Here is a 21,271-nt window from a genome sequence, read left to right on the forward strand (position 1 = left end):
CTCGTCTCCCTGTCCTCTGAATTTGGAGTGTTCTAGGGCTCAATCTATTCTTGCATTTGTTCAAGCCAAAACCTTAGAATCCTTTAATCCTCTTTCTCTCACATGCTACATTCGATACCTAAGAAAATCGTGTTGAGTCTACCCTCAAAACACATCCAGAAAGCCATGTGATTACTATGACCACTACTACCATACTAGTTTAAAGACCTCAACACTTCTAGGGGGTATTTAATTTTCAAAAGATCCTATTAAATGGTTATTCTACTTCTACTGTTGCTCCCTAATCATATATTCCCAACACAGACAGTTACAATGGAGGTCAGCTCAACACTCTAATAGCTTCCCTTCTCACTTTGAATAAAAGCTCAAGTCTTTACAACGTCCTGATCTAATCTTAACATCCTTAACCTCTCTAACCTCATCTCCTGTTATTAAACCTCTTGCTTATTCTGCTCTAGCCACACTGGCCTCTTTGTTTTTCCCTTGAAAATGCCAGGCACACTCCTGCCTCAAGGCTGAGCACTTACTCTTTCCCCCTGCCAGATATGTCCTTTCCTAGGTATGTTTAAGTTACTCATTGCCTATTGACCTTTACTTAAATGTCACTTTCTCAATGAGGCCTTCTCTTACCACTCAACATATCTACACACAAACACACACACACACACACACACACACACACACACACACACACACACTTACTAGTCCCCTTGCCTCCTTTAATTTTCTCCTTGGAATTTATCAATAACATTCTATAAGTTTTATATATTAATCTCGTTTATTTTCCATCTTCCACACTGGAATGTAAGTTGTATAAGTTCAGGGAAACTCATCTGTTTCATTCTCCACTCTATCTCCCGTACCTAGACTAGTGCCTGGTACATAGTATACGCATAAGAAAGTGAAGTCTATTGTAACATAATGCTCCCATATACAATATTACAGTCTCTCCCCCACCTCCATGTAATCTGCTCTCTGAATATTTAATTGCATAACTAACACCAGGAGCTGTACATATATCTGTCAAAGGACAAGCCCATGGGGATAGATGCTGCAAGTTTAGTAAATCAAGGATGGATTAAATGAAAGTCTTCTAGAAACTGCAGATTACATTAGTAGTTGGACCCATCAGCCTGCCCTCTACCTCAAGTCCTGATGAAGATAATAACAATAAAAAAAACCTAAGTAAGAAACAAAGAGTACCAAGCACAATCCATAAATCTAGACTTCATAGAATCTCACCTTGTTTGAGGAAGAGAAAATAGAAAGAGAAAAAAAATAGTGTGCACTTATAAAATTTATTATAGAATAGTGCAAAGAAAATATCATAATGAAAAAAAATTAGAAGGAGTACAACCTTCCAAAAATGGTCTACTGAAGAAAATTTCCATAAAATTTTAGCATCCTCTCTAAAATTTCACCATTAAAAAGGAACAGAAAATCATAAGGCTTGAACATGCTGAATTCAGTAGAAACAGAAAAAAACTGTTGAGAAAATAACATGATACTCACAAAGACATTGATCTGATAAGGAAGAAATTAAAAATGCAGTATCAGAATTCAAATTTTTATTGGAGACTGTAAAATGTAGAGTAATACTGAATAAAAGAAGAAATGTAAACAGATAGCTTCTTCAGTATGGTACTAAACAAGATTCTTTGCCATTCAGTAGCAGATAAACAAGCATCCCCTCTTCGGTAGCAGACAGCATCATATTTTAAAATGTCCTCACTAAGTTGTTCCTGCATTTACAAATTTTGCAAAATCCTTAGCTATGGGAACATGTTGGAATGCTTTTGCTATTACTAGAGAATAAGTATAACAACACTTTATTCATCTTAGAAATATGGGGCCTCTTTTCGTCTCAAATATTTTCCAAAATTGTCAGAATCTTTAAAAACACTCTATGACCTCCCTTCCTCCTTCTTTACTGGCATCCCTTAAAAGCCCCCATTTTCCATGACATCTTCTCTAATTAATGTGAAAGTGAGTTTGAGATTCCCCAGGGTTCTACCCTGACTTTTGAAGCAATTAATTTTCTATTCACTTAACATTCTATAATGAAGTTTTACCCTTTCACAAAAAAGTAATTTATTCACCCAAATGTTTATTCAGAAGTAGTTATACCCTTCATATTGGTCACAGAGCCTCTTAAAAAATGTGCCTGCAGAGCTGGAGAAAAAATCACTTATTCATATAATTAAACATTTATAGGGTTAGGTACCAGGCACTATATTAGATATTAGGGTACCAAAACCCAAATGAAATAAAACTAAAATTCTAGTCTTTGATTTTGAAATGCATACAATCTAATATATGTCACTATGGCTGGAGATCAGGCTGGATAAGGAAGCAGGAATCAAATTATGGCTGACTTCATGAAAGTGACATGGAGATATTGAATATGTCAACGCCATGTAGCCAAAGACCACTAGGAGAACACTTGCAGATGAACACAGTTAGATTTATGCACTCTTTACAATGAAGGCGATGGTATATAATGGTGAACCATGGAGTGTCTCAGTAAGAGGATGATAAACCAAAACCAAACTCTTTTGCTGTCGAGTCGATTACGACTCAGACCAACCCGGTAAGACAGAGTAGAAATGCCCCACAGGATTTCTGAGGAACAGCTGGTGGATTCAAACTGCTGACCAAGAGGATGATAGATAGGGCATATTACAGGATTTGGGATTGTGTTAGGTGATGGAGGGGGGTCAAAGAAGCAGAGATTTGTTTTTCATTGGATGTTGCCAGTAAGTGGGGATTAGTCTATAATTGGGTATCTTAGAATTCTTATCTAGAAATCAGGAGGAATCATATCTATGATCAGTAAAGAAGCATATCTGTCATATTCATGAGGATGGGGTATATTTTGTCATTTTGGGTGGCTTGAAGGATGTTCTGGCTTTTGTCTGTGTTCAGACATGATTACAAAGTGGCCTTGTTTTTGTCTTGATCTATGATGATCATGGAATGCCCTTGTCTGAAGGTGGCTTTCTGAAAAATTGTTCATATTCAACGGGAGAACATCACATACTAAATGTGAGTTCCAGGCCAACTCTCAGCAAACCCAAGGTTTAACTGAAATGTCAAGCCAGTTCCCAGATATCAGCATCGGCTTTTTTTTTTCCTCAAATAATTATACACAGAAGGATGAATGGACCATAGTTTTGTTTTAAAACGTTAGTTTGGCAGAGGTGATGGCAAAACTTCTGAAGGAGTACAACATTAGTGACAGGAAAGACCTGCTAGAGTATTGTCATCTTAAATATAGGTCAACCATAATATTAGCTTTAACAAGGGTTGTGGTGATGAGAGTAGAGAAAATTGGACAGTTTTAAGAGCTGTTCTTGGATCAGGATTAATTATGCTTGTCAAAGGGTAGACTTGTGAAGGGTAAAGAAAATCTAGATGACCGAGGCAGTTTTGGGGTTTTTAAATAAGTATGTTGAAAGAGAGAAAGGGAGATTATACATACATACATACATATATATATATATATATGTATTTTCTATAATAGGAAATAGGTCCTATATATAAAATAATAAACCTTTTTATCTCTAAAACCTATATATATCTAGAAAGCAGGTCTTAGGAGATAAAGAGGTTTATTTTTAGGTTTAAGTCAAACGTTCAATTAAAGCCAAAGACCTGGGTTTGATTCTCAGCCAATGCACTTCATGCACAGCCACCATGCATCTGTTACTTGTGGATTGCTTGTTGCTGTGATGCTGAACAGGTTTCACCGGAGCTTCCAAAAGATTAATTAGGAATAAAGGCCTGGTGATCTACTTCTGAAAATCAGTCAATGAAAACCCTATGAATCACAACGGTCAGATCTACACCCAATCATGGGGATGGGCAGGACCAGGCAGCGTTTAATTCTATTGTGAATGGGGTCACCATGAATTGGGAGCTGGCTCAAGGGCAGCTAAAAATAACAACAAATTAGGCAATTAGATATATTGACTTGGGCTTTATGGGAGAGATATTAGCTGAAGATACATATTTTTGGGTCATAAGAAAATACATGATATTTGAATGGGAAGAAATGAGACTATCCAGAGAAGAAAGACAAAGGAAGAACTGTGGAGAATATCAATATTAAAGGATAAATGATATGGAACAAGTAGCCAAAAAAGTAAAAAAGTAAACAGTTGTTGTTGTTAGTTGCTGTCAAATGGATTCTGACTCCTGTTGACCCCATGTGTGTAGAGCAGAAATGTTCCACAGAGTTTTCAAAGCTGTGATCGTTTGGAAGCAGATAACTAGGCCTGTCTTCTGAGGTGTCTCTGGGTGGGTTCAAACCACCAACCTCTCCACTAATAGTCAAATGTGTAACCTTTTCTACCACCCAGTGGTATACCATAAGCTGAGGGAGGAAAGAATTTCATGAAGGATAAAGAGGCTAATAAGGTCAAGTTCTACAGAGAAGTTGATTTAGATATAACATGGATGTATTCATTTATGTTTTTTATAGGAGATGAAAGCTTTCTCAAAGTTGGAAAAACCCAGAAAAATACGGAGAGGCTAAAGATATGGAAGAGATGGTGTATAGATGAAGACCTATATATATCTAGAAAGCAGGTAATAGGAAACATTTTAGGACATAGACGGTGATGAGTTTGAGAACATACAGTGAGATTAGACTTGACTAGCCAAAGCACAGCCTCTTCCACCAAGGCCGATGGAAGGAAAGAGACTATGGGCACAAAACACATAACTTGAGAGATACTGTTCTTTACTAAGGTAAGTAGCAAAGTTTTCTGGTGTAAAAGGTGGCAAAACCTTGAAACTCAAACCCATTGCTATCAAGTCGATTCCAACTCACACTGACCCTGTAGGCCAGAGTACAACTATCCCATAGGATTTCCAAGGCTGTAATCTTTATGGAAGCGTACTGCCACATCTTTCTCCCATAGAGCGGCTCGTGGTTTGAACCGCCGACTTTTCTGGTAGCAGGCAAGTGCTTAACCACTGCATCACCAGGGCTCCTTGGCAAAACATTTAGGAGACCCACAAAAGCTTGAAATAATTGTTGAGAGATTCTGGAATATTACTTGGCCACAAAGACAAATGAAGTCCTGATACATGCTACAAATTGGATGAAACTTGAAAATATTATGCTGTGTGAAAGAAGTCAGTCACAAAAGGACAAATATTGTATGATTCCACTTATATGAAATATCTAGAATAGGCAAATTTATAGAGATCAAATTTTATTAGTGTTTACTAGGGGTAGGAGGGAGGGGGGAATGACAGACTCATTCCTTAGGAGACATTGATCTTCTTTTAAGTGTGATGGAAAAAGTTAGAATCAGATAGTGGTGATGGTTGTACAACACGGTGAACATAATTAATGTCACTGAACTGTACATGTGAAGAATGTTCAAAAGGCAAATGTTTTATTACATACATATTTACCACAATTTAAGAGAGAGAGAGAACACAGTACATGCCTCAGCATCTCAGATACCATATCACCTTGTGGTCAGATTAGGTAATTTTGTTGTTTTAATTGTGAATTTACATTACCATGTATTCAATTTAGAAAGCTGAGTAGCTAGGTCCTGTTAATTTAGCTGAAAATTCTGAGCCATGGTGACATTAACAGACTGAGAGAAAGAATGCCTAGGATTCTGGTAAAGTCCAAGACTGTGTCCAAGAATAAGGATTCCCAAACCTTTACGTGCATAACAATCACCTGTAGATTTGGTTAAAATATCAATTCTGATTCAGTGCTTCTGAGACTCTATATTTCTAGAAAGTTCCAAAATGATACCAATATTGGTGATCCAGGAACCACACATCTAGTGGAAAGGTCTGCTAAAACTCAGTTTTTAAGTAAATCCATTTTATTAATTATATGGATAAAACACATTGTCAATATAGGAGAAAAATATGCTTAGGTGTAAAAGTTTTCATTTTGAAAATGTGTAAAAGTGTACTGACAATGGCCTAGGATATTTTAATTGGCTAAACCCCAAAAAAAGGACTAAAAGAATTAAGGAATCAAGTGAAAGAAGAAGAAAGGAGTAATATTTAGCCATTTTAATGGATGCCTAAAAATGAATTAATACTACTCAAGTTCATGAGAAGGGCCTCCCATGAGTTCAAAAGAACCTATATAAACAGGTGAAGAAGTAAGAAAATTAATGTACACCTAAACTGCATATCCATAATCATTATTATGTATTTCTCTCAAGGATTTTTAATACATATACATTATATTTAGCCTGAAGGAAATGTCTAGGTAAATCATTTCATGTCCTATTTTAGTAGGCAATTAAGAATGATGTTATTTTAGAAAATGAGAGTTCAAGTTGATAAAGGTGACTGATGAAGCATGAGAAAACCACTTATAGAATACTGTACATTTTTTTAGCACTTTCAGTCTGTCATTGCTGACACTATTGATTAAATGCAAATTGCTTCTAGGTAACCATATGATAACAGGAAATTTTTGAATTTATATTCCTAAAATGCTGGAACTCTGCTTTCCTGCTTGAACAAATCTGCTTTAAGATACAGAAATAGGATGGCAAACAGATAACTATATGATTCAGATAGATTAAAAAAAAATTAAATTAGCTAAAAAAATGCCTGCCCAAGGTGATTCATATTTCAGTGGCTGAATATGTCACAGGATCTTTGAAAAGTATTTTGAATGGATCTTTTCTAAGTAATTTTCTATTCATAAAATTTCCCTCAAAATTCAAAACAAATATACCTTCAAACAAGCCTACTTGGGAATGAGTACACGTGTTAAAGACATTTTCTGTCCTACATGGTCGCTATGAGTTGGAATCGACTCGACATATGTATATATATATATATATATATATATACACACACACACACATATATACTGGAGGATTCAAACTGCTGACCTTTTTGTTAGCAGCTGTTGCTTGCCACAGCTTTTAACCACTGTGCCATCAGAGCTCCATATATTATCTTTCAGTTTAATTTAAAAGGAAATCATTAACAATATAATCATATTTCCCATTTATTAAAAATGTTTAGGATAGTCTAGTATAATACTGGAAACCTTGGTGGCATAGTGGTTAAGAGCTATGGCTGCTAACCAAAAGGTCGGGAGTTTGAATCCACCAGGTGCTCCTTGGAAACCCTACGGGGTAGTTCTACTCTTGTCCTGTGGAGTCTCTATGAGTCGGAATCGAAAACAGCTTATCTTATGAATAGTAAGACGTTTAAAGTAACTTTCCAATTTATAAATATAAATAGTTAACTGCAATAGAGGAACTATTAATGAAATTACCCCTCCCCAAACAGTATGAAACAAATAGAGGTTTTTCCCACAGATCTTTTTGTTTTTCCGTCCAAACGATACAACCCTACAGTGAGCATTAGCTTGCATCTACTCTATTGTGTATTTATAAAAATCTAATAGATTTTGTAATTCATGAAATTAAATGCTGGAAAGATAAAGCAGAACTAATAAGCACAATTACATATGACCTTCCTATAGCTAAAACTATTTTACATTCAGAATATTTTTTTTCTTGCCTGCCGGAAGTAGACTATTTACTCTAGCTGTTAGAAATTCTCTAACAAATTGTTGCCAATTATATACCACAAATGGATGTTTTACAATTGTTGAGGTTGAAAAATCAAAGCCTTGATAATATCCCTGAAGATGAAGCAGCTCTTATTTAATTAATAAAAATCCTATTGTGAAGGTCAAAACTATAACCACTCAGAAGGAAATAAGTATAGTGAACCATTTTTTATAAATAAATATTGAGAGAGGCTGGACAGCTTATAGAGTCCTGAAGGCGCAGTGGTTAAGAGCTCGGCTGCTAACCAAAAGGTCGGCAGTTCGAATCCACCAGCCACTCCTTGGAAATCCTGTGGGGTCGCTATGAGTGGTAATCGACTCGATGGCAATGGGTTTAGTGTTTTGGATTGGACATCTTTTAGTGAAGGTAATGTTAAACATAAATCTCTGAAAATCCAAATCTCTTATACTTCATGGCAGATAGTAATGACTATAAAGAATAACTTGATGATAACAATGAAAGGATAAGTAGAGTCCTAAGTATGATATTTTTGAGGGTCTATTCTATAGTGTTCTATTCCATTCCATTTCAGTCCAGTCCGCAAGCTTGCTAAGACCCAGCCTTGAGGTGAAAGAAAAATACATGAAGGGAAGTCAACATGTGTTCATGTTATAAAATTGTTCATATACAGCTAAATAATATAAAAGTTAAAGATTTCTGAAAAGCATTCCTTGTTAGTTTCAGCAGAACCAGGAAAGATTCTCTAGGCTAAGCTTTGATTCAGCTTGATGTCTAAAATATATTTTAAAGCTACATGAAAAGCATTGTATCCCAGTGCTTTAATCATTTCAACTCTAATACAATAAGAGTTCAAAGCACAGAATTTACAAGCAGTACAACTTAAGAAAATACACAAAAATGAATGGATAACCTACATTGACTTTTTCTTTAAGATCTGAGAAGTTGCCTTCCTTTCGATAAATTGCAAATTCAGGACTCTGCAGCACAGCTTCTGAGCGAGTAATCCAACTGTGAAGTTCAGTCATATCGACATCCAACCTAAGACAGGAAAGAATAAAAGTCAGTATTCCTTGATTAGTGATTTCCTCTATATGAAGAAAAAGCAGTTTATCCACATTTGTCATTCTCTTCCTAATCTGAAACTCCTGCCTGATGTCCCTCTTATTTTTAATAATACCACTATGTCCCTAATCAGGTAGGCTCAAAATTTGTGGTTAGCTTTGAGACTTATGATAATGGAGTTCGTTTATTCACCTCAATGTAGAAATCATCTATACAGTATCTCCTATAAGCCTCTGCTTGAATGTTTGCATTGGTTGAAAATGTATTGCTTCCCAAAACAACGATCTCGCTTCTTGTAAAGCATTTACAACAAATTAAACATTTCTGTTGGTGGCCCCCATTGAACCACATCTCCAGTATTCATGCCCTCCTGTAGACTCCAACCAAAAGTGAATGGGATATTAGTAAGTATGATACAAGCAGGAACTTAGTAAGTCATTACACATTGGAGCTTGTCCTCATAGAACACAGAATCTGAGAAAGCAACTGTTATAAAACAAGTGCAGCTACTTTGAGGTAACTATGGTATAAGGAACCCCAAGCTAGCCAGTTAGAGGTCACGTGAAAGAGCATAGGGCATAAGACAAGTCAGTGAAGCCTTCTTCAACCTTTCAGTTCATCTCTAATGCCAGCTGAATACAGTGAAATGAGTGATCCAGATGACACCACCTGGAGCCAAAGAACTACTTAAAGGGTCCTGCCCACATTAGTTTGTGAGAAATGAATAACAAATAGCTGCCGTTTTAAGCCAGTTAGTTTTGGGATGGGTTGTTATGCAGCATAAGATATCTGATCAACTACCATGTTATTCTCATGTTTTGTTTTTGTTTTTTTGCAGAGCTATCTGGAGCTACAGGAAATAAACCATTCACTCTCATCAAGTGATTAATGTCTAGTTGAAACAGAGATTTTAGGAAAGTCATACAAGAGCTGCCAGGATAGCAGGTGTCTATGAATCACTTGAAATTTCAAGCACAATTCTGAATGTGTGGTTCTTTTTTCCGAGAAAGGATCCCTAGATTTTATCAACATCTGTAAAAGATCTATGAAAAAGGAATTTAGATATTACATAAACCAATAGTTCATAAACAAAACAAAACAGAAAGATAATCTTTAGAAAAATAAATGACTTAATCTTCATAGAAAATTTCTGAAGCAAGACAAAAATTAAAGTTTTAAGAAATTAAGTAATGTACTTTATCCATCATAGAACACCTTTTTTTTTGCATTGTTATTATTGTTAGCTGCCATCAAGTCAATCAGATTCGTGGAGACCCTATGCACAATGGAAGGAAAGGGTGACCGGTCCTGTGCAATCCCCATGATCTGTTGAGGATTGGACCATCGTGATCCATAAAGTTTTCAGTGGCTGCTTTTCAGAAGTAGATCATCTGTCTTAGTCTGCTGTAACCTGTTCAGCCTTATAGCAATACACAAGCCTCCAGTGACAGATGGGCAGTTGTTGCGCATGAGGTGCATTGGCCAGGAATCAAACCAGGGTCTCCAACATGGAAGGTGAGAATTCTACGACTGAACCACCAATGCTTCCCCTTTTGCAATAAGATCCTTCAAATAGTTGAAATCAGCCACTAGAAGACTTCTGGTGGTCGATCTCCTCAGTTACTTCATTAGTTTCTCCCTCACTATGGTTTTGAGATCCATCATTCACTTTTAGATATTCCATGGCTTGTCATTATCTTACTTTCCTTAAAATTTGGCGCCAGAAGAGAACATACCAGTAGTGTTGTGTGTAACCAGAAAATAGAAAATCACCTTCTTGGATTGAAATACTTTCACTGATGCAGTCTATGATTGTAATCTATATTTTGGCTTCCATGTTAGACTTTCAACTCATACTGAAGTTGAAAAGAGCTAAAATCTCTAGGAATTTTTCACATTTACTATCATTAAGGAAATTCTTCACTATCATAAACTTTGAATTGATTTTTTGAACCCAAATTTCAGGGCTTAAAACATATAACCTTGTTAAAATTTGTCATGTTAGTTGCAGGCTATTGCTTTAAAATTAAACTGATATACAGCTTCACAGAATTCAAAACACCTCCAAAAACTTATTCTCGCCTATTATTGTTATAAAATTATGTGGTTAAGTATTATCAATCCTCCTGCTCATATAAGGGGATCGAAGTTCAGAGAAGTTAATCGACCTCAAACAGTTAGTAAAATGGGGCAGGAAATTCATTCATCTTGTTCACCATTATATCCTTCACCTCAAATAGGGCCTGTTTCATAATAATAAATATTTACTGAGTTATTAATTACCAAGTCTATTCAACTAGAAATTAAGAGATCAGCTATCTGAATTCGGAAATTTTCTTCTAAATTGCCATGTCATAAATGTCAAAATTTTATTTCCTTCTCGTGTGCATGGTAAATATTTAAGGATTTTTAGTATATCATACAAGATATTTGCTATCTTTCCAACATTTGTTTTACCCATACGTTTAAATATTTGGTTTCCAATTTGTTCATGCATGATGTTGATTAAAAACAGCGTCTATTGCATCAGTTCCTGGGTAGTGCAAATTGTTAACATGCTCGGCTGCTTAACTGAAAGGTTGGAGGTTCAAGTTCACCCAGAAGTGCCTCAGAAGAAAAGACTGGCATTCTACTTCTGAAAAATCAGCCTATGCAGCACAGTTCCACTGTCGTACATGAGGTCGCCATGAATCAGAGTCAACTCGAAGGCAAATGATACTGGTAATTGCATGATACTAAAATCTCTCTCCTCTCTTTTTCTCAATTGATGTTAACTCATTAATAATCCCTTCAAGACCCAATTATTTTCTCCTTAGAACTTTTTTTGTTGATACTGGGTTGTTTTCACCAATGAAGGCATGCTCATTTAAAGGACCAATTCAAAATTTTTGTTTTGAGTTATGGATTTTGATACCTATTATTTGGTATCACATATGTCCCAGCGGACATTGGACATAGTAAATCGTACTGATAAGAGTCAATGAGAAAATTGTTTTTTTTTTAAATTATTTCTTGAAAATTTGCAAAACATGAGATAAAACATGAAGGCAGCTGGCAATGACTGCACATACGTTGTTCTAGCCTCCTCTTTTTTAGCCTTTTCATTATTTGTCATGAAACTTTTCAAAACATGGTACAATGCATTCTTCCTGACTGTAAAAACAGTACTCACAGCCCAAATAAATAAAGCCAAGAGTTTTTTATCTCATAAAAATTACCACTACACTGCATTTTTCATTACTGCAAAAGAGTACTGACAGGCCAGATACATAAAACTAACGGGATTTGAATCTCAGGAAAATTACCACTACTATGCAGTCTTTATTATAAAAAAAAAAGTAGTACTAACAGCTAAGAAGCAGAAACAGCTGCCCTGGAATACTGCTGAACTGCTCAGAGTGGTGCATTCCACCTGCTATACATGGGAGCAATGATTGGGCCCTAAGACTAAATGTAGGGTAAGAATAACTTATAGGGGTTCCAATCTCTTGAAAAGTACCACTGCAATGCATTATTTCTTATTTCAAAGGCATTACTTACTGTTCAGAAGCTAAAAAGGCAGGGAGCCAGTAACACCTGAAAACAATGATGACATCAAGAAGAAAATGGCCACTCTGACTGAATGAAGACTGGAAATAGATTATTCTCATGATAAGTATATTCTAATGAGAACATAGTTACTGGGAAACAGTGAAGAGGCTTATCTTACAGAAATAAAGGCAAACCTGTCAAAAGTTGAGAAAATTCACTCATCCAGGAGACCATCACCTAAGACAAAGCTCAATCTATACAATAATGAGGCTCCAACTCAGAGTTCTTGAGTTTTGTGCATTTCAGAAGGCTACTACCTTGAGGCTAAATGCATTAAAATCAGGCTACATCCTTTCCAAAGAAACTACAGAGGCATAAAAATTGGGTGGGACACCGTTTGTCCCATGGGGTTTGAAAGCGTTAAAACAACACTTCTTGGCTATGGTCTCTTTGCCACCCACCAAATCTAGTGAACTATATAAATGTTCCAATTAACATTTACACATGTTTTCTACCAGCATGACTTGAGAAAGACATTTTTTGTTTTGTTTTTTTTTCCTTTGGCTCAATGTAAAAATCCTTGTTTCTCTGCGTGGGGGCATTCACTTGCCAGCACATGGGGCAGGCCAGGAGTGCTGGGATATTAATATCTCAGGAGAGGCCCTCAACCAGTGAGAGATGGTAGTTGGCAGATAAACTGTCCCTCAGTGGTGCAATCCTGAAATATATTCCACACATTGTCTCAGTTCCCAGCAGGTTTGAGCCCCGGTTGCCCCCAGCAATAACGTGTTCATGTATCATCCTTTATTGGCTGCCTTCCCTTCACTATCTCACTTGCCCATTTGCTTACGGTGCTTCCTGGGATCACTTTCCAAATAAACTCATTGCACCTAAATCCTTGTCTCCGGATCAGCTCCTGGGGGAAACACAAACTAAGGCAAATGATCAGAAGCCTCTAACGAACTCAACATCATGCCATACATTTTATCAACTTGAAAGCTGACTTTCCACAAGAACTATTGAAAACCTCCCAAAGCTCTCAAAGCTCTGATCCAAACTCCTTTTCCACGTCTCTCAAAACATTATATTGTTTTTTATTTTACAGAGAAAAGTGAAATTACCAGACTAGATTTTCTTCAACTTCTTATTTCCAAACATAAAATGTTACCCACCTCTGTGCAGTCATCCATCTCATTCCCTCATATTTGAGGGAGTTTCCCTCCTTTTACCTAAAGTCAATCCTCTTACCCACCTTACTTCTTAGGAAACCCTGGTGACATAGTGGTTAAGAGCTACAGCTGTTAACCAAAAGTTCAGCAGTTCGAATCCACCAGGCGCTCCTTGGAAACCCTATGGGGGCAGTTCTACCATGTCCTGTAGGGTCACTATGAGTCCGAATTGACTCAATGGCAACGAGTTTTTTTTTTCTTTTTTAATCTACTGTACTGTCAACCATTCCTTCTGAAGTAAAATATGGCCTAAAAGACCCTATATGATTTGGCCTTGATATATCTCCTCTCCCTTATACTCTACTTTATTCTTTATTCTAGTGCTTCTTCTAGAAACAAATCTCTCTTCAAGCTTTTTAGGAAGCCTAGAGCCTTACTTTACTCTTGTACCCCCTCCAATGGAGGGAAATCCTTCACTGACTCTTATACACCTCTCCATAGGAACATTTATTTACGAAAGCTTGATTTCTTAGTAAAATCCACTTTGGTCACTTTGATCAAATTTATCCCTTGTACTTTAAATTAGACTGACCCAGTCACACACCAAATACTCTGACTCATATACTTGAGATGTGAATATTCAGCAAAACAAAAAATCAAACCGGTTGTCATTTCATGGATTCTGACTCATGGCAACCCCATGTGTTTCCGAGTAGAACTGTACTCTATAGCTATGATCTTTCTGAAGTACATCTCCAAGCCTTTCTTCTGAGGAGCTTCTGGGTAGATTCAAGCCTTCTGAATATCCAACAGTCACTGCCAAATCCCCCCTTTAATTTTTGTCTCACTGATCTTGCATTATTTTGATGCACACTGTCTTTAGAAAAGACTGTCCACTTCCATCTATAGCCCCATGAAACCTAAATTTGATTCAAAGTACTGGACTGGAAGAAATCTGAACTATCTTTTAAGGTGTATACTGGAGAGATTTTTTTTTTACCAGGCCAGAAACCAGTTGTTTGGGTTTTTCACCAGGTCTTGCTTGCCCACATGTTGTAATTACCCTCTACTACCACCTCCAATTCACTGCACTGAAAAAAATAAAATAAAAGCTATTTATTCAGTGTGAAATGAGCCCTGGTGGCACAACAGTTAAGTGCTCAGCTGCTAACTTAAAGACCGGTGGTTAATTCCACCCAGCAGCTCTGTGGGCAAAAGACCTGGTGATCTGCTTCCATAAAGATTACAGTCAAGAAAACTCTGTGGGGGAGTTCTACTCTGTCACATGGGGTCGCTCTAAGTCTGAATCGACTTGACCTTGACCATACCCAGCAGCAACAACAGCATTCAGTTTGAAAGCAAATCATTTACATTCAAAAAGAAACTTTATAACACTTTTAGACATCTGTCCTCCTGAAAAACGTGAAACTGTATTCTTCCTTTTAAAATAGTCCAACATCTCCTTTCTTTTCTGCCACAAAATATACAAAACACTGATTATTTTCTAGATAACAGAGATAAATATGCATCAGCCCACATTATCAAGGAGTTTACTTTAGTGAAGTATCCATTTGACAAGATAAAATACTTCAGATACAGAACGAGGACTTAGTGCACACTGTGACATGGCTTTTTTGCTCTTTTTTTAAGGATAATCAAAAAACACCTTTTCAATGAATTTGGATGAAATCAGCTTCTAGACTAGAGGTCCTGCCAAATAAATTGGTTACCTTCACACAATGAAGGCTTTGTGGAGTCAACACTATGGTAACTGTCGGCTTGCTGCTTTGCCTGTGAAGATTTTAAGGGAAGCCAGGGCACTGGTTGGCATGTAGTTCTAATAATTCAGATCAGTTGAAGGAACAGGATGTGAAAATTCCACAGAGAGGTCTTTCTTCATTCAGTTTTTTTGTTTGTCTGATTTTACAAATTTGGAAAGGGATCACACAAGGTGCTTAAGCTTCCTTTTTAAATGAGGATCTTATGGAGAATGATTATACCCTTGTTTTGATTTACAGTTTAAAAAAGAAAAAAAAACGAATCTCAAATTTCACTAGGACAAAAAAAATTTGCTAGGGCAGTTGAATGAAGTATTTTGCATAGGGAAAAAACATCTTCCTAGGTACAAAGATTAATATGTTTTGTTTTCTTTCTAAAATGAAATGAAACAAAATGTCAATCAGTTTATACTGGTTATTCTCAGCTTTTGGGCTTTTATTTTATTTTTTTTAATTTCATTGTTGTGACATCTTGATTCCTTTAAAAACAGGTGGAGAATAACATAAATTCTTACATGTTTCAAGGCCCAAACTATTCATAACCTAATCTTATTTTTACATTCCGCCCCCCCCCCCACCTTGCTTCTATTTGGGGTTGTTGTATCTCTAATTTCCTTACTAGAATTTTTTCTGCCTTAATATAATGTCCAGTCAGCCTACTCTCCAACATCTAACATTTAGCATCATCCCTTAGAGTTCAGAAGTGAACTTTCAGCTGCTGGCATGTATTCCCTCCAATATTCTGCCAGTAGACATCCTCATCTCTTTATGCCAGCAGTGAGGATGGAAGGATGAAGGGGAAGCAGAGGCAGGTTTGAAAAGGCCTCCCACCTACTCTCTCCAAGTGCCAATGGCCCACGTTCAATGCTGAAGCTCAATGATATTTCCATTGCTTTTAGCACAATGAACAAGTTCTCCTTCCTGGATCCTTCTCAGATCCTGGCTACCCAGTAACTATTGTGCATTAGTTTTTTGTTTTTTTTTTCTGTATCTATTTGGCAGCTATTGCTTCATCATTTCTGTGATTTGCCCCCTTGTTCTCATATTTTTCAATGATATTGAATATTCTTCTGATATATTTGCAGAGATAAATGGTAAATTACCAGAGACCCCTGATTTAAATCCACTCATGTTTGTAAATCAACTCCTGAAAACTCTTCACAGAGCTTTACAGGTGGTATTTTCTATCGTAGTTTCTAATACTTTGAGCTGGGCATTTAACCACCAGCTAAAGATATTATGCAGAGGTAACTCAGTTACCTTTTCAAAAACTCCCCAGGAAACCACTGAAGAGTGATTATCAACTCCATAGTGAATGTTGGATTCTGTGCATATATTTTTTATCTTTGTAAAATCACTCATGTTTACTCTTTTTTCTCACTTGTAAAACTCTCACAGAGCAATTGTTTATGACCTGATATATAGTAAATTGTTCATAATGGGCCTCTACACCCCCAGAATTCACCCACTAATATATTTCTTATTACATATCCATCTTAACCTCATCACACATTTCACTCTGTACTTAACATATTTCCATATGTCATCACATAAAGACTCTATTCCTTAAATACAGACTAACTTTATCAAGAATAAAATCCCCTTTATCTACTAGGAAAATTGTGATTTCTTATTTTCATGCATAAAGTAATATTTCCTCCTGTAATTACTGATGAATACCTTGCCCTATACTCTTCAGATATACCTTAAAACTTATTTTTGTTATTATTTGTGATTAGCAGTGAAGTGACAATTTTCCATCCCTTACAAATGCACTCAACACAAACCCCCCAAATTAAAATTGGTAAATTCCCAGGAAACAGGGTAGCCATTCGTTTGAATTTAAAAAAAAAACTATATTCCTGAATCAAGGTTGACTTTCAAAGAGACCTTCAATATTCTGGAAATTTCAAAATACCAAAAGGCTTAGTACATATAAACCAAACATTCAGAAGGTTAAAGTGTTTCCTCTACATCCTATTGTACAAATGGATTCAATCTCATCCAGTTGAACTTCCCATGAAAATGACAAATTAGACAAATTACACCCCTTCATAATCAAAATTTATATGTGCATGCATAAATACATATTTTAAGAAAGTACAACACACAGAAATACATCCAAAAGAATCAAAGAGGAACAGTTGCAATTTAAAAAATTGCTAATTTTAATAATCAATAATATGTTGTTATATGTAACGTGCTATAACTAGGCTAATTATGTCAGAAGAGCTTCTTAATGGACACTGACTGTGTTCTGTTAATTTTCTGTACAGTGACTGCTATATAAAGTGTTAAACCAAGATGACACATTTACATAAACTTTAATTCAGTCACTTTCAATATACCATTTAGAACTCATCAGTCCCAAATGTGTAAACTTTGAAAGTGGAAATCTTCCAAGCTCCCAGTCTTAACTAATTTGATTAGTGAGCTAGGTTATGAATGGCCATTTTACATATTTAAACATCTTTGCACATAGAATTTCATAGAAACTTATGAGCCTCATACTCAGAAGCCTAAAATAAAGTGCTGACTCCTGTGAAATCTGTTAACTCTTACAGGATCCTAAGCCTAGACCAGGTGACTTATAAAAACAAGTGTTTAATGTACAGAATAGTTAGAAAACATTTTTCCTATATTAATGTAAACAATACGATTCTTTTTCATTGGTGTTACAATATGGACGGCATGTTTTTGGAGGAGAGGTAAGTTAAGATTCTTAAATTTTATTATATTTTTAGTAATCATTTTTCTCCTTCACCATTTTAAAAATTGAGAAGACATTTTAAAGCCATGCTAGTATACAGGTGGAAACCCTGGTGGTGTAGTGGTTAAGAACTACAGCTGCTAACCAAAAGTTCAGCAGTTCAAATCCACTAGGCACTCCTTAGAAACTCTACGGGGCAGGTCTACTCTGTCCTATAGGGTTGCTATGAGTCGGAATCGATTTGATGGCAATGGGTTTGGTTTTTTTGGTTAGTATATAGGTATTCTTCTGATCCCAGACCATTTGATAAACATCTATTCATCTTTCCAGAACCAGCTCAAGATGAACATCTTATGTGAAGGTTTTCTTGAGCAACATCTCCCTACTCTGCCCCCTTTAATCTTCCTTCTGGTAAAACTGGACCATCCCTCCCTATGTGTCCACATGGTATTTGCCTTAAAAATGAATAAACCATAAACAAATTAACTTTGATATAGAGAAAGTTTATAAAATATCAAATAAATCTCACCATAAATCCTGTGAATGCTAGAAAACAAAGTATTTCTAAGGACTTCATTATGTGCTGAGATACATGATAATTATTATACATTTATAATTATAGAATATTATCAAATAGGGAAAGTCTTATTTAACCTAGAGAAAAACAAGCCAATATTTAGAAAAATACTCCTCACCAAAATAAAGATAATACAGATGTGTGTATGTGTGTGTGTGTGTGCTTATATAGTGTGGGTGTGTTTTCCTTGGGGGCTACATGCCTGCCTTATACAAGTTTTTAATGTGTGTGATTTTGTGTGCTTGTATGTGTGTATATGTTTGTGTGTGTTTCAAATGAAAATTAAATACGGTAGAGTGGAAAATATACTAGACTTTAAGTCAGCTGGCACAGGTTTTAATTCCGGAGCTTAATAATTATGCTGTTAGCTTGGGCAAATGATTTAAGTTCTCCGATCTTCATTTACTTCTTCTTCTAAATGGTAAAAATTAAAAAAGTCACCATCAAACTGGTCTTGAAATAAATTTTTAAAAAAATGTATATGATTTTTTTTAAATCACTGTTAAATATATGTTTACTTACTTAACTAATTAAAGAAGTTTTAACCTGAGATACAAAGCTGAGGTCAGTTTTGCTGCTATTGCAGCTTTGATTTTCCAATTACGTTAGTCTGCTCATCTAGCAATCCAACTAAACACCAGCGAAGAAAGTTCCCAATTATAATAAGTAGCCTAAAAACTCTTTTCAGGACACCATCTTCAGTTAGTACAAACTGCTACATTAACATTTAAAAAATAATCTATTTTTTCTTACATTTGCATGATTCTATTTATAAGGGTCAATGTATTTCTAGTTTTATATGTGTAAGTCTTAAGTGCATCACTCCTAAAATCATATGTTTCAGTACATAAAAATTTAATGATACCAGATTGCAGTGAAATGCACCTTTAAAACATACTAAAAAATCAATTTCTCTGTAGTTTACCTTGTCCTAAAATATGCCTATTGAACGTGTGCCTCAAAATCTGCATTCTATTCTCAAACATAAAAGATTATCCTTAAAATTACGTGTCTTTTTCACTGTCAATTATGGCAAACCAAATGACACTTTTAATGCGAATAAAAATACTGTCTTAAAATATCTGCCCTTGGATGTGAACCCTATGATTTAATATTTTTAAAGCTATTAATGCCAGAAAATTTCATGAGTTATCTGGCACAGACATTAATCTTTGTACCCCTAGGATAGTGAAATGCACTGAAAACAATAAAACTTCTACAAAAATATCACTTCTCTGTAAACAGTAAAATTAACCAAAAATATTCAACATCAGGTAGATAAAATAAAAACAGTCTTCTTTCAACATTCATTTACTAACATATCTTAATAATTTAAAAAAATACATTAGTAAGATTTATTTCTAAAGGGTGACATGTTCGGAAATAAGTCACATTTACATCTGCTTTTGAAATCAATTTCAGGAAAATGCACCTTAAAAATTAAGGAAATCCCAAATATTCTAAGATATCAAAAGCAGCTACGTTAGAGGAATTAGTTATAAAGTCAAGAGGTTTGAAAGAACATAGATAAAGATTGCATGACCCAGAGGATTGGAAGTAAAATGCTGCCAAGCCACAGATGCCTAAAGCCTATTTTTCATTTTCAGTAAATTGAAAGTCCCTTTGAAACAGTTCTATGAAAGAAAATCACCTTAACACAGGTTAATAAAAATATTCTCCTAAGTGATAGATGAAATCTTGTCATAGTAATAAATCTGTGATCATACAATGTAATATTCTCGAGTTGAAAATCCTGAGTCATTTATTTGAAAATCAAATCTGAGGTTTATTTAAAATGATGAAACCGAAGCGTAAAGCTGTATATGTCTTTGTGAGAGATAAATATAGGTCACTAGAGGGCGCACATTGCCTTTCACAGCTTGTCTGGACCTCAGTTTGGCTTTTCTTTCATTTTCTTATCTACGTAAGATAACAAGGTGACAAATGGATTTTTCATGGGAGTTCTTTTACATAGAAACATAAAATGTTTAAAGATATAGATAAAATGGTATAAAAATAACATGTTGATAAGATACCCTTAGATGCACAGTTAAAATGCTTTCAGCCATATTGACACAAAAAAGTCTCTTCAAGTCATAATACAGAAAATCCCTTGAGAAAATAGGTCTACATTTTGGGGAGACATGCTTAATCCAAATAACTTAGCAGCATTTTGTGGGTTCTATAACTGGTAGATTTTCCAAGTTCATTCATGGAAAATTTACCAGTTGTAGAGCCCAAAATGTCTATAAAACTAATCTGCCTATAATTAAATTTTGGTATTATCTAGATTGTTTTTAAATGTTAAACTTACATTTAATCAAATTCAAAAGAGAAAAAGAGGGGGAGTAGCATTTTAAGCATCTAGTTCTTGTCACATGCTTTCATAAGTTATAATTTGACTCCTCTCCCATGATAACCTTATAGGTCATTTTTAATAATCTTCATTTTTTATAAAAATCATAAGAAGAGAACTTTATAAATCTTCCTTTGGTTCAAAACACAGTGAAGCATGGAGCTAAGATTCAAAACCAGCTCTGTTTGAATCCAAAGATTTCCATTATACAACCTTTGTTTTACTTTTTCTAGATGAAAGGGAATCCCATCTTAAATTTTTTTAAAGAAAAAGTTAACATGAACTTCCTGTTAGTTGCTATACAGTACAGTCTAGTGGTTATGACAGTGCCATTTTGGATTGTGGTAGAATTTGTTGGTGTCCCTAACACCAGGGCATTAATTCTGAATATTTTCATTAATTAATCTAAACTATGATCCTTAACTGTATAATTTATATATACCCTCATGGGAGCCCTATTGCCACAGCAGTAAAGCGCTTGGCTGCTAACCAAAACGTTGGCAGTTCGAACTTACCAGCTGCTCAGCAGGAGAAAGATGCG

At 35.5% G+C, this 21,271-nt stretch overlaps 1 protein-coding gene across 1 annotated transcript in view; it reads right to left on the bottom strand.

The window, feature by feature from the left end:
- DMD (dystrophin) overlaps positions 1-21,271 on the bottom strand; it is a 2,372,918-nt gene that overhangs the window by 1,519,718 nt on the left and 831,929 nt on the right. Inside the window, exon 18 of the mRNA XM_004386236.2 lies at positions 8,462-8,585. Coding sequence (XP_004386293.1) covers positions 8,462-8,585 — 124 coding nt within the window. The remainder of the gene's footprint in view (positions 1-8,461; positions 8,586-21,271) is intronic.

This window comes from Trichechus manatus, unplaced genomic scaffold, assembly GCF_000243295.1.
Source record: "Trichechus manatus latirostris isolate Lorelei unplaced genomic scaffold, TriManLat1.0 scaffold00159, whole genome shotgun sequence".
In the NCBI taxonomy this organism is placed as follows: Eukaryota; Metazoa; Chordata; class Mammalia; order Sirenia; family Trichechidae; genus Trichechus; species Trichechus manatus.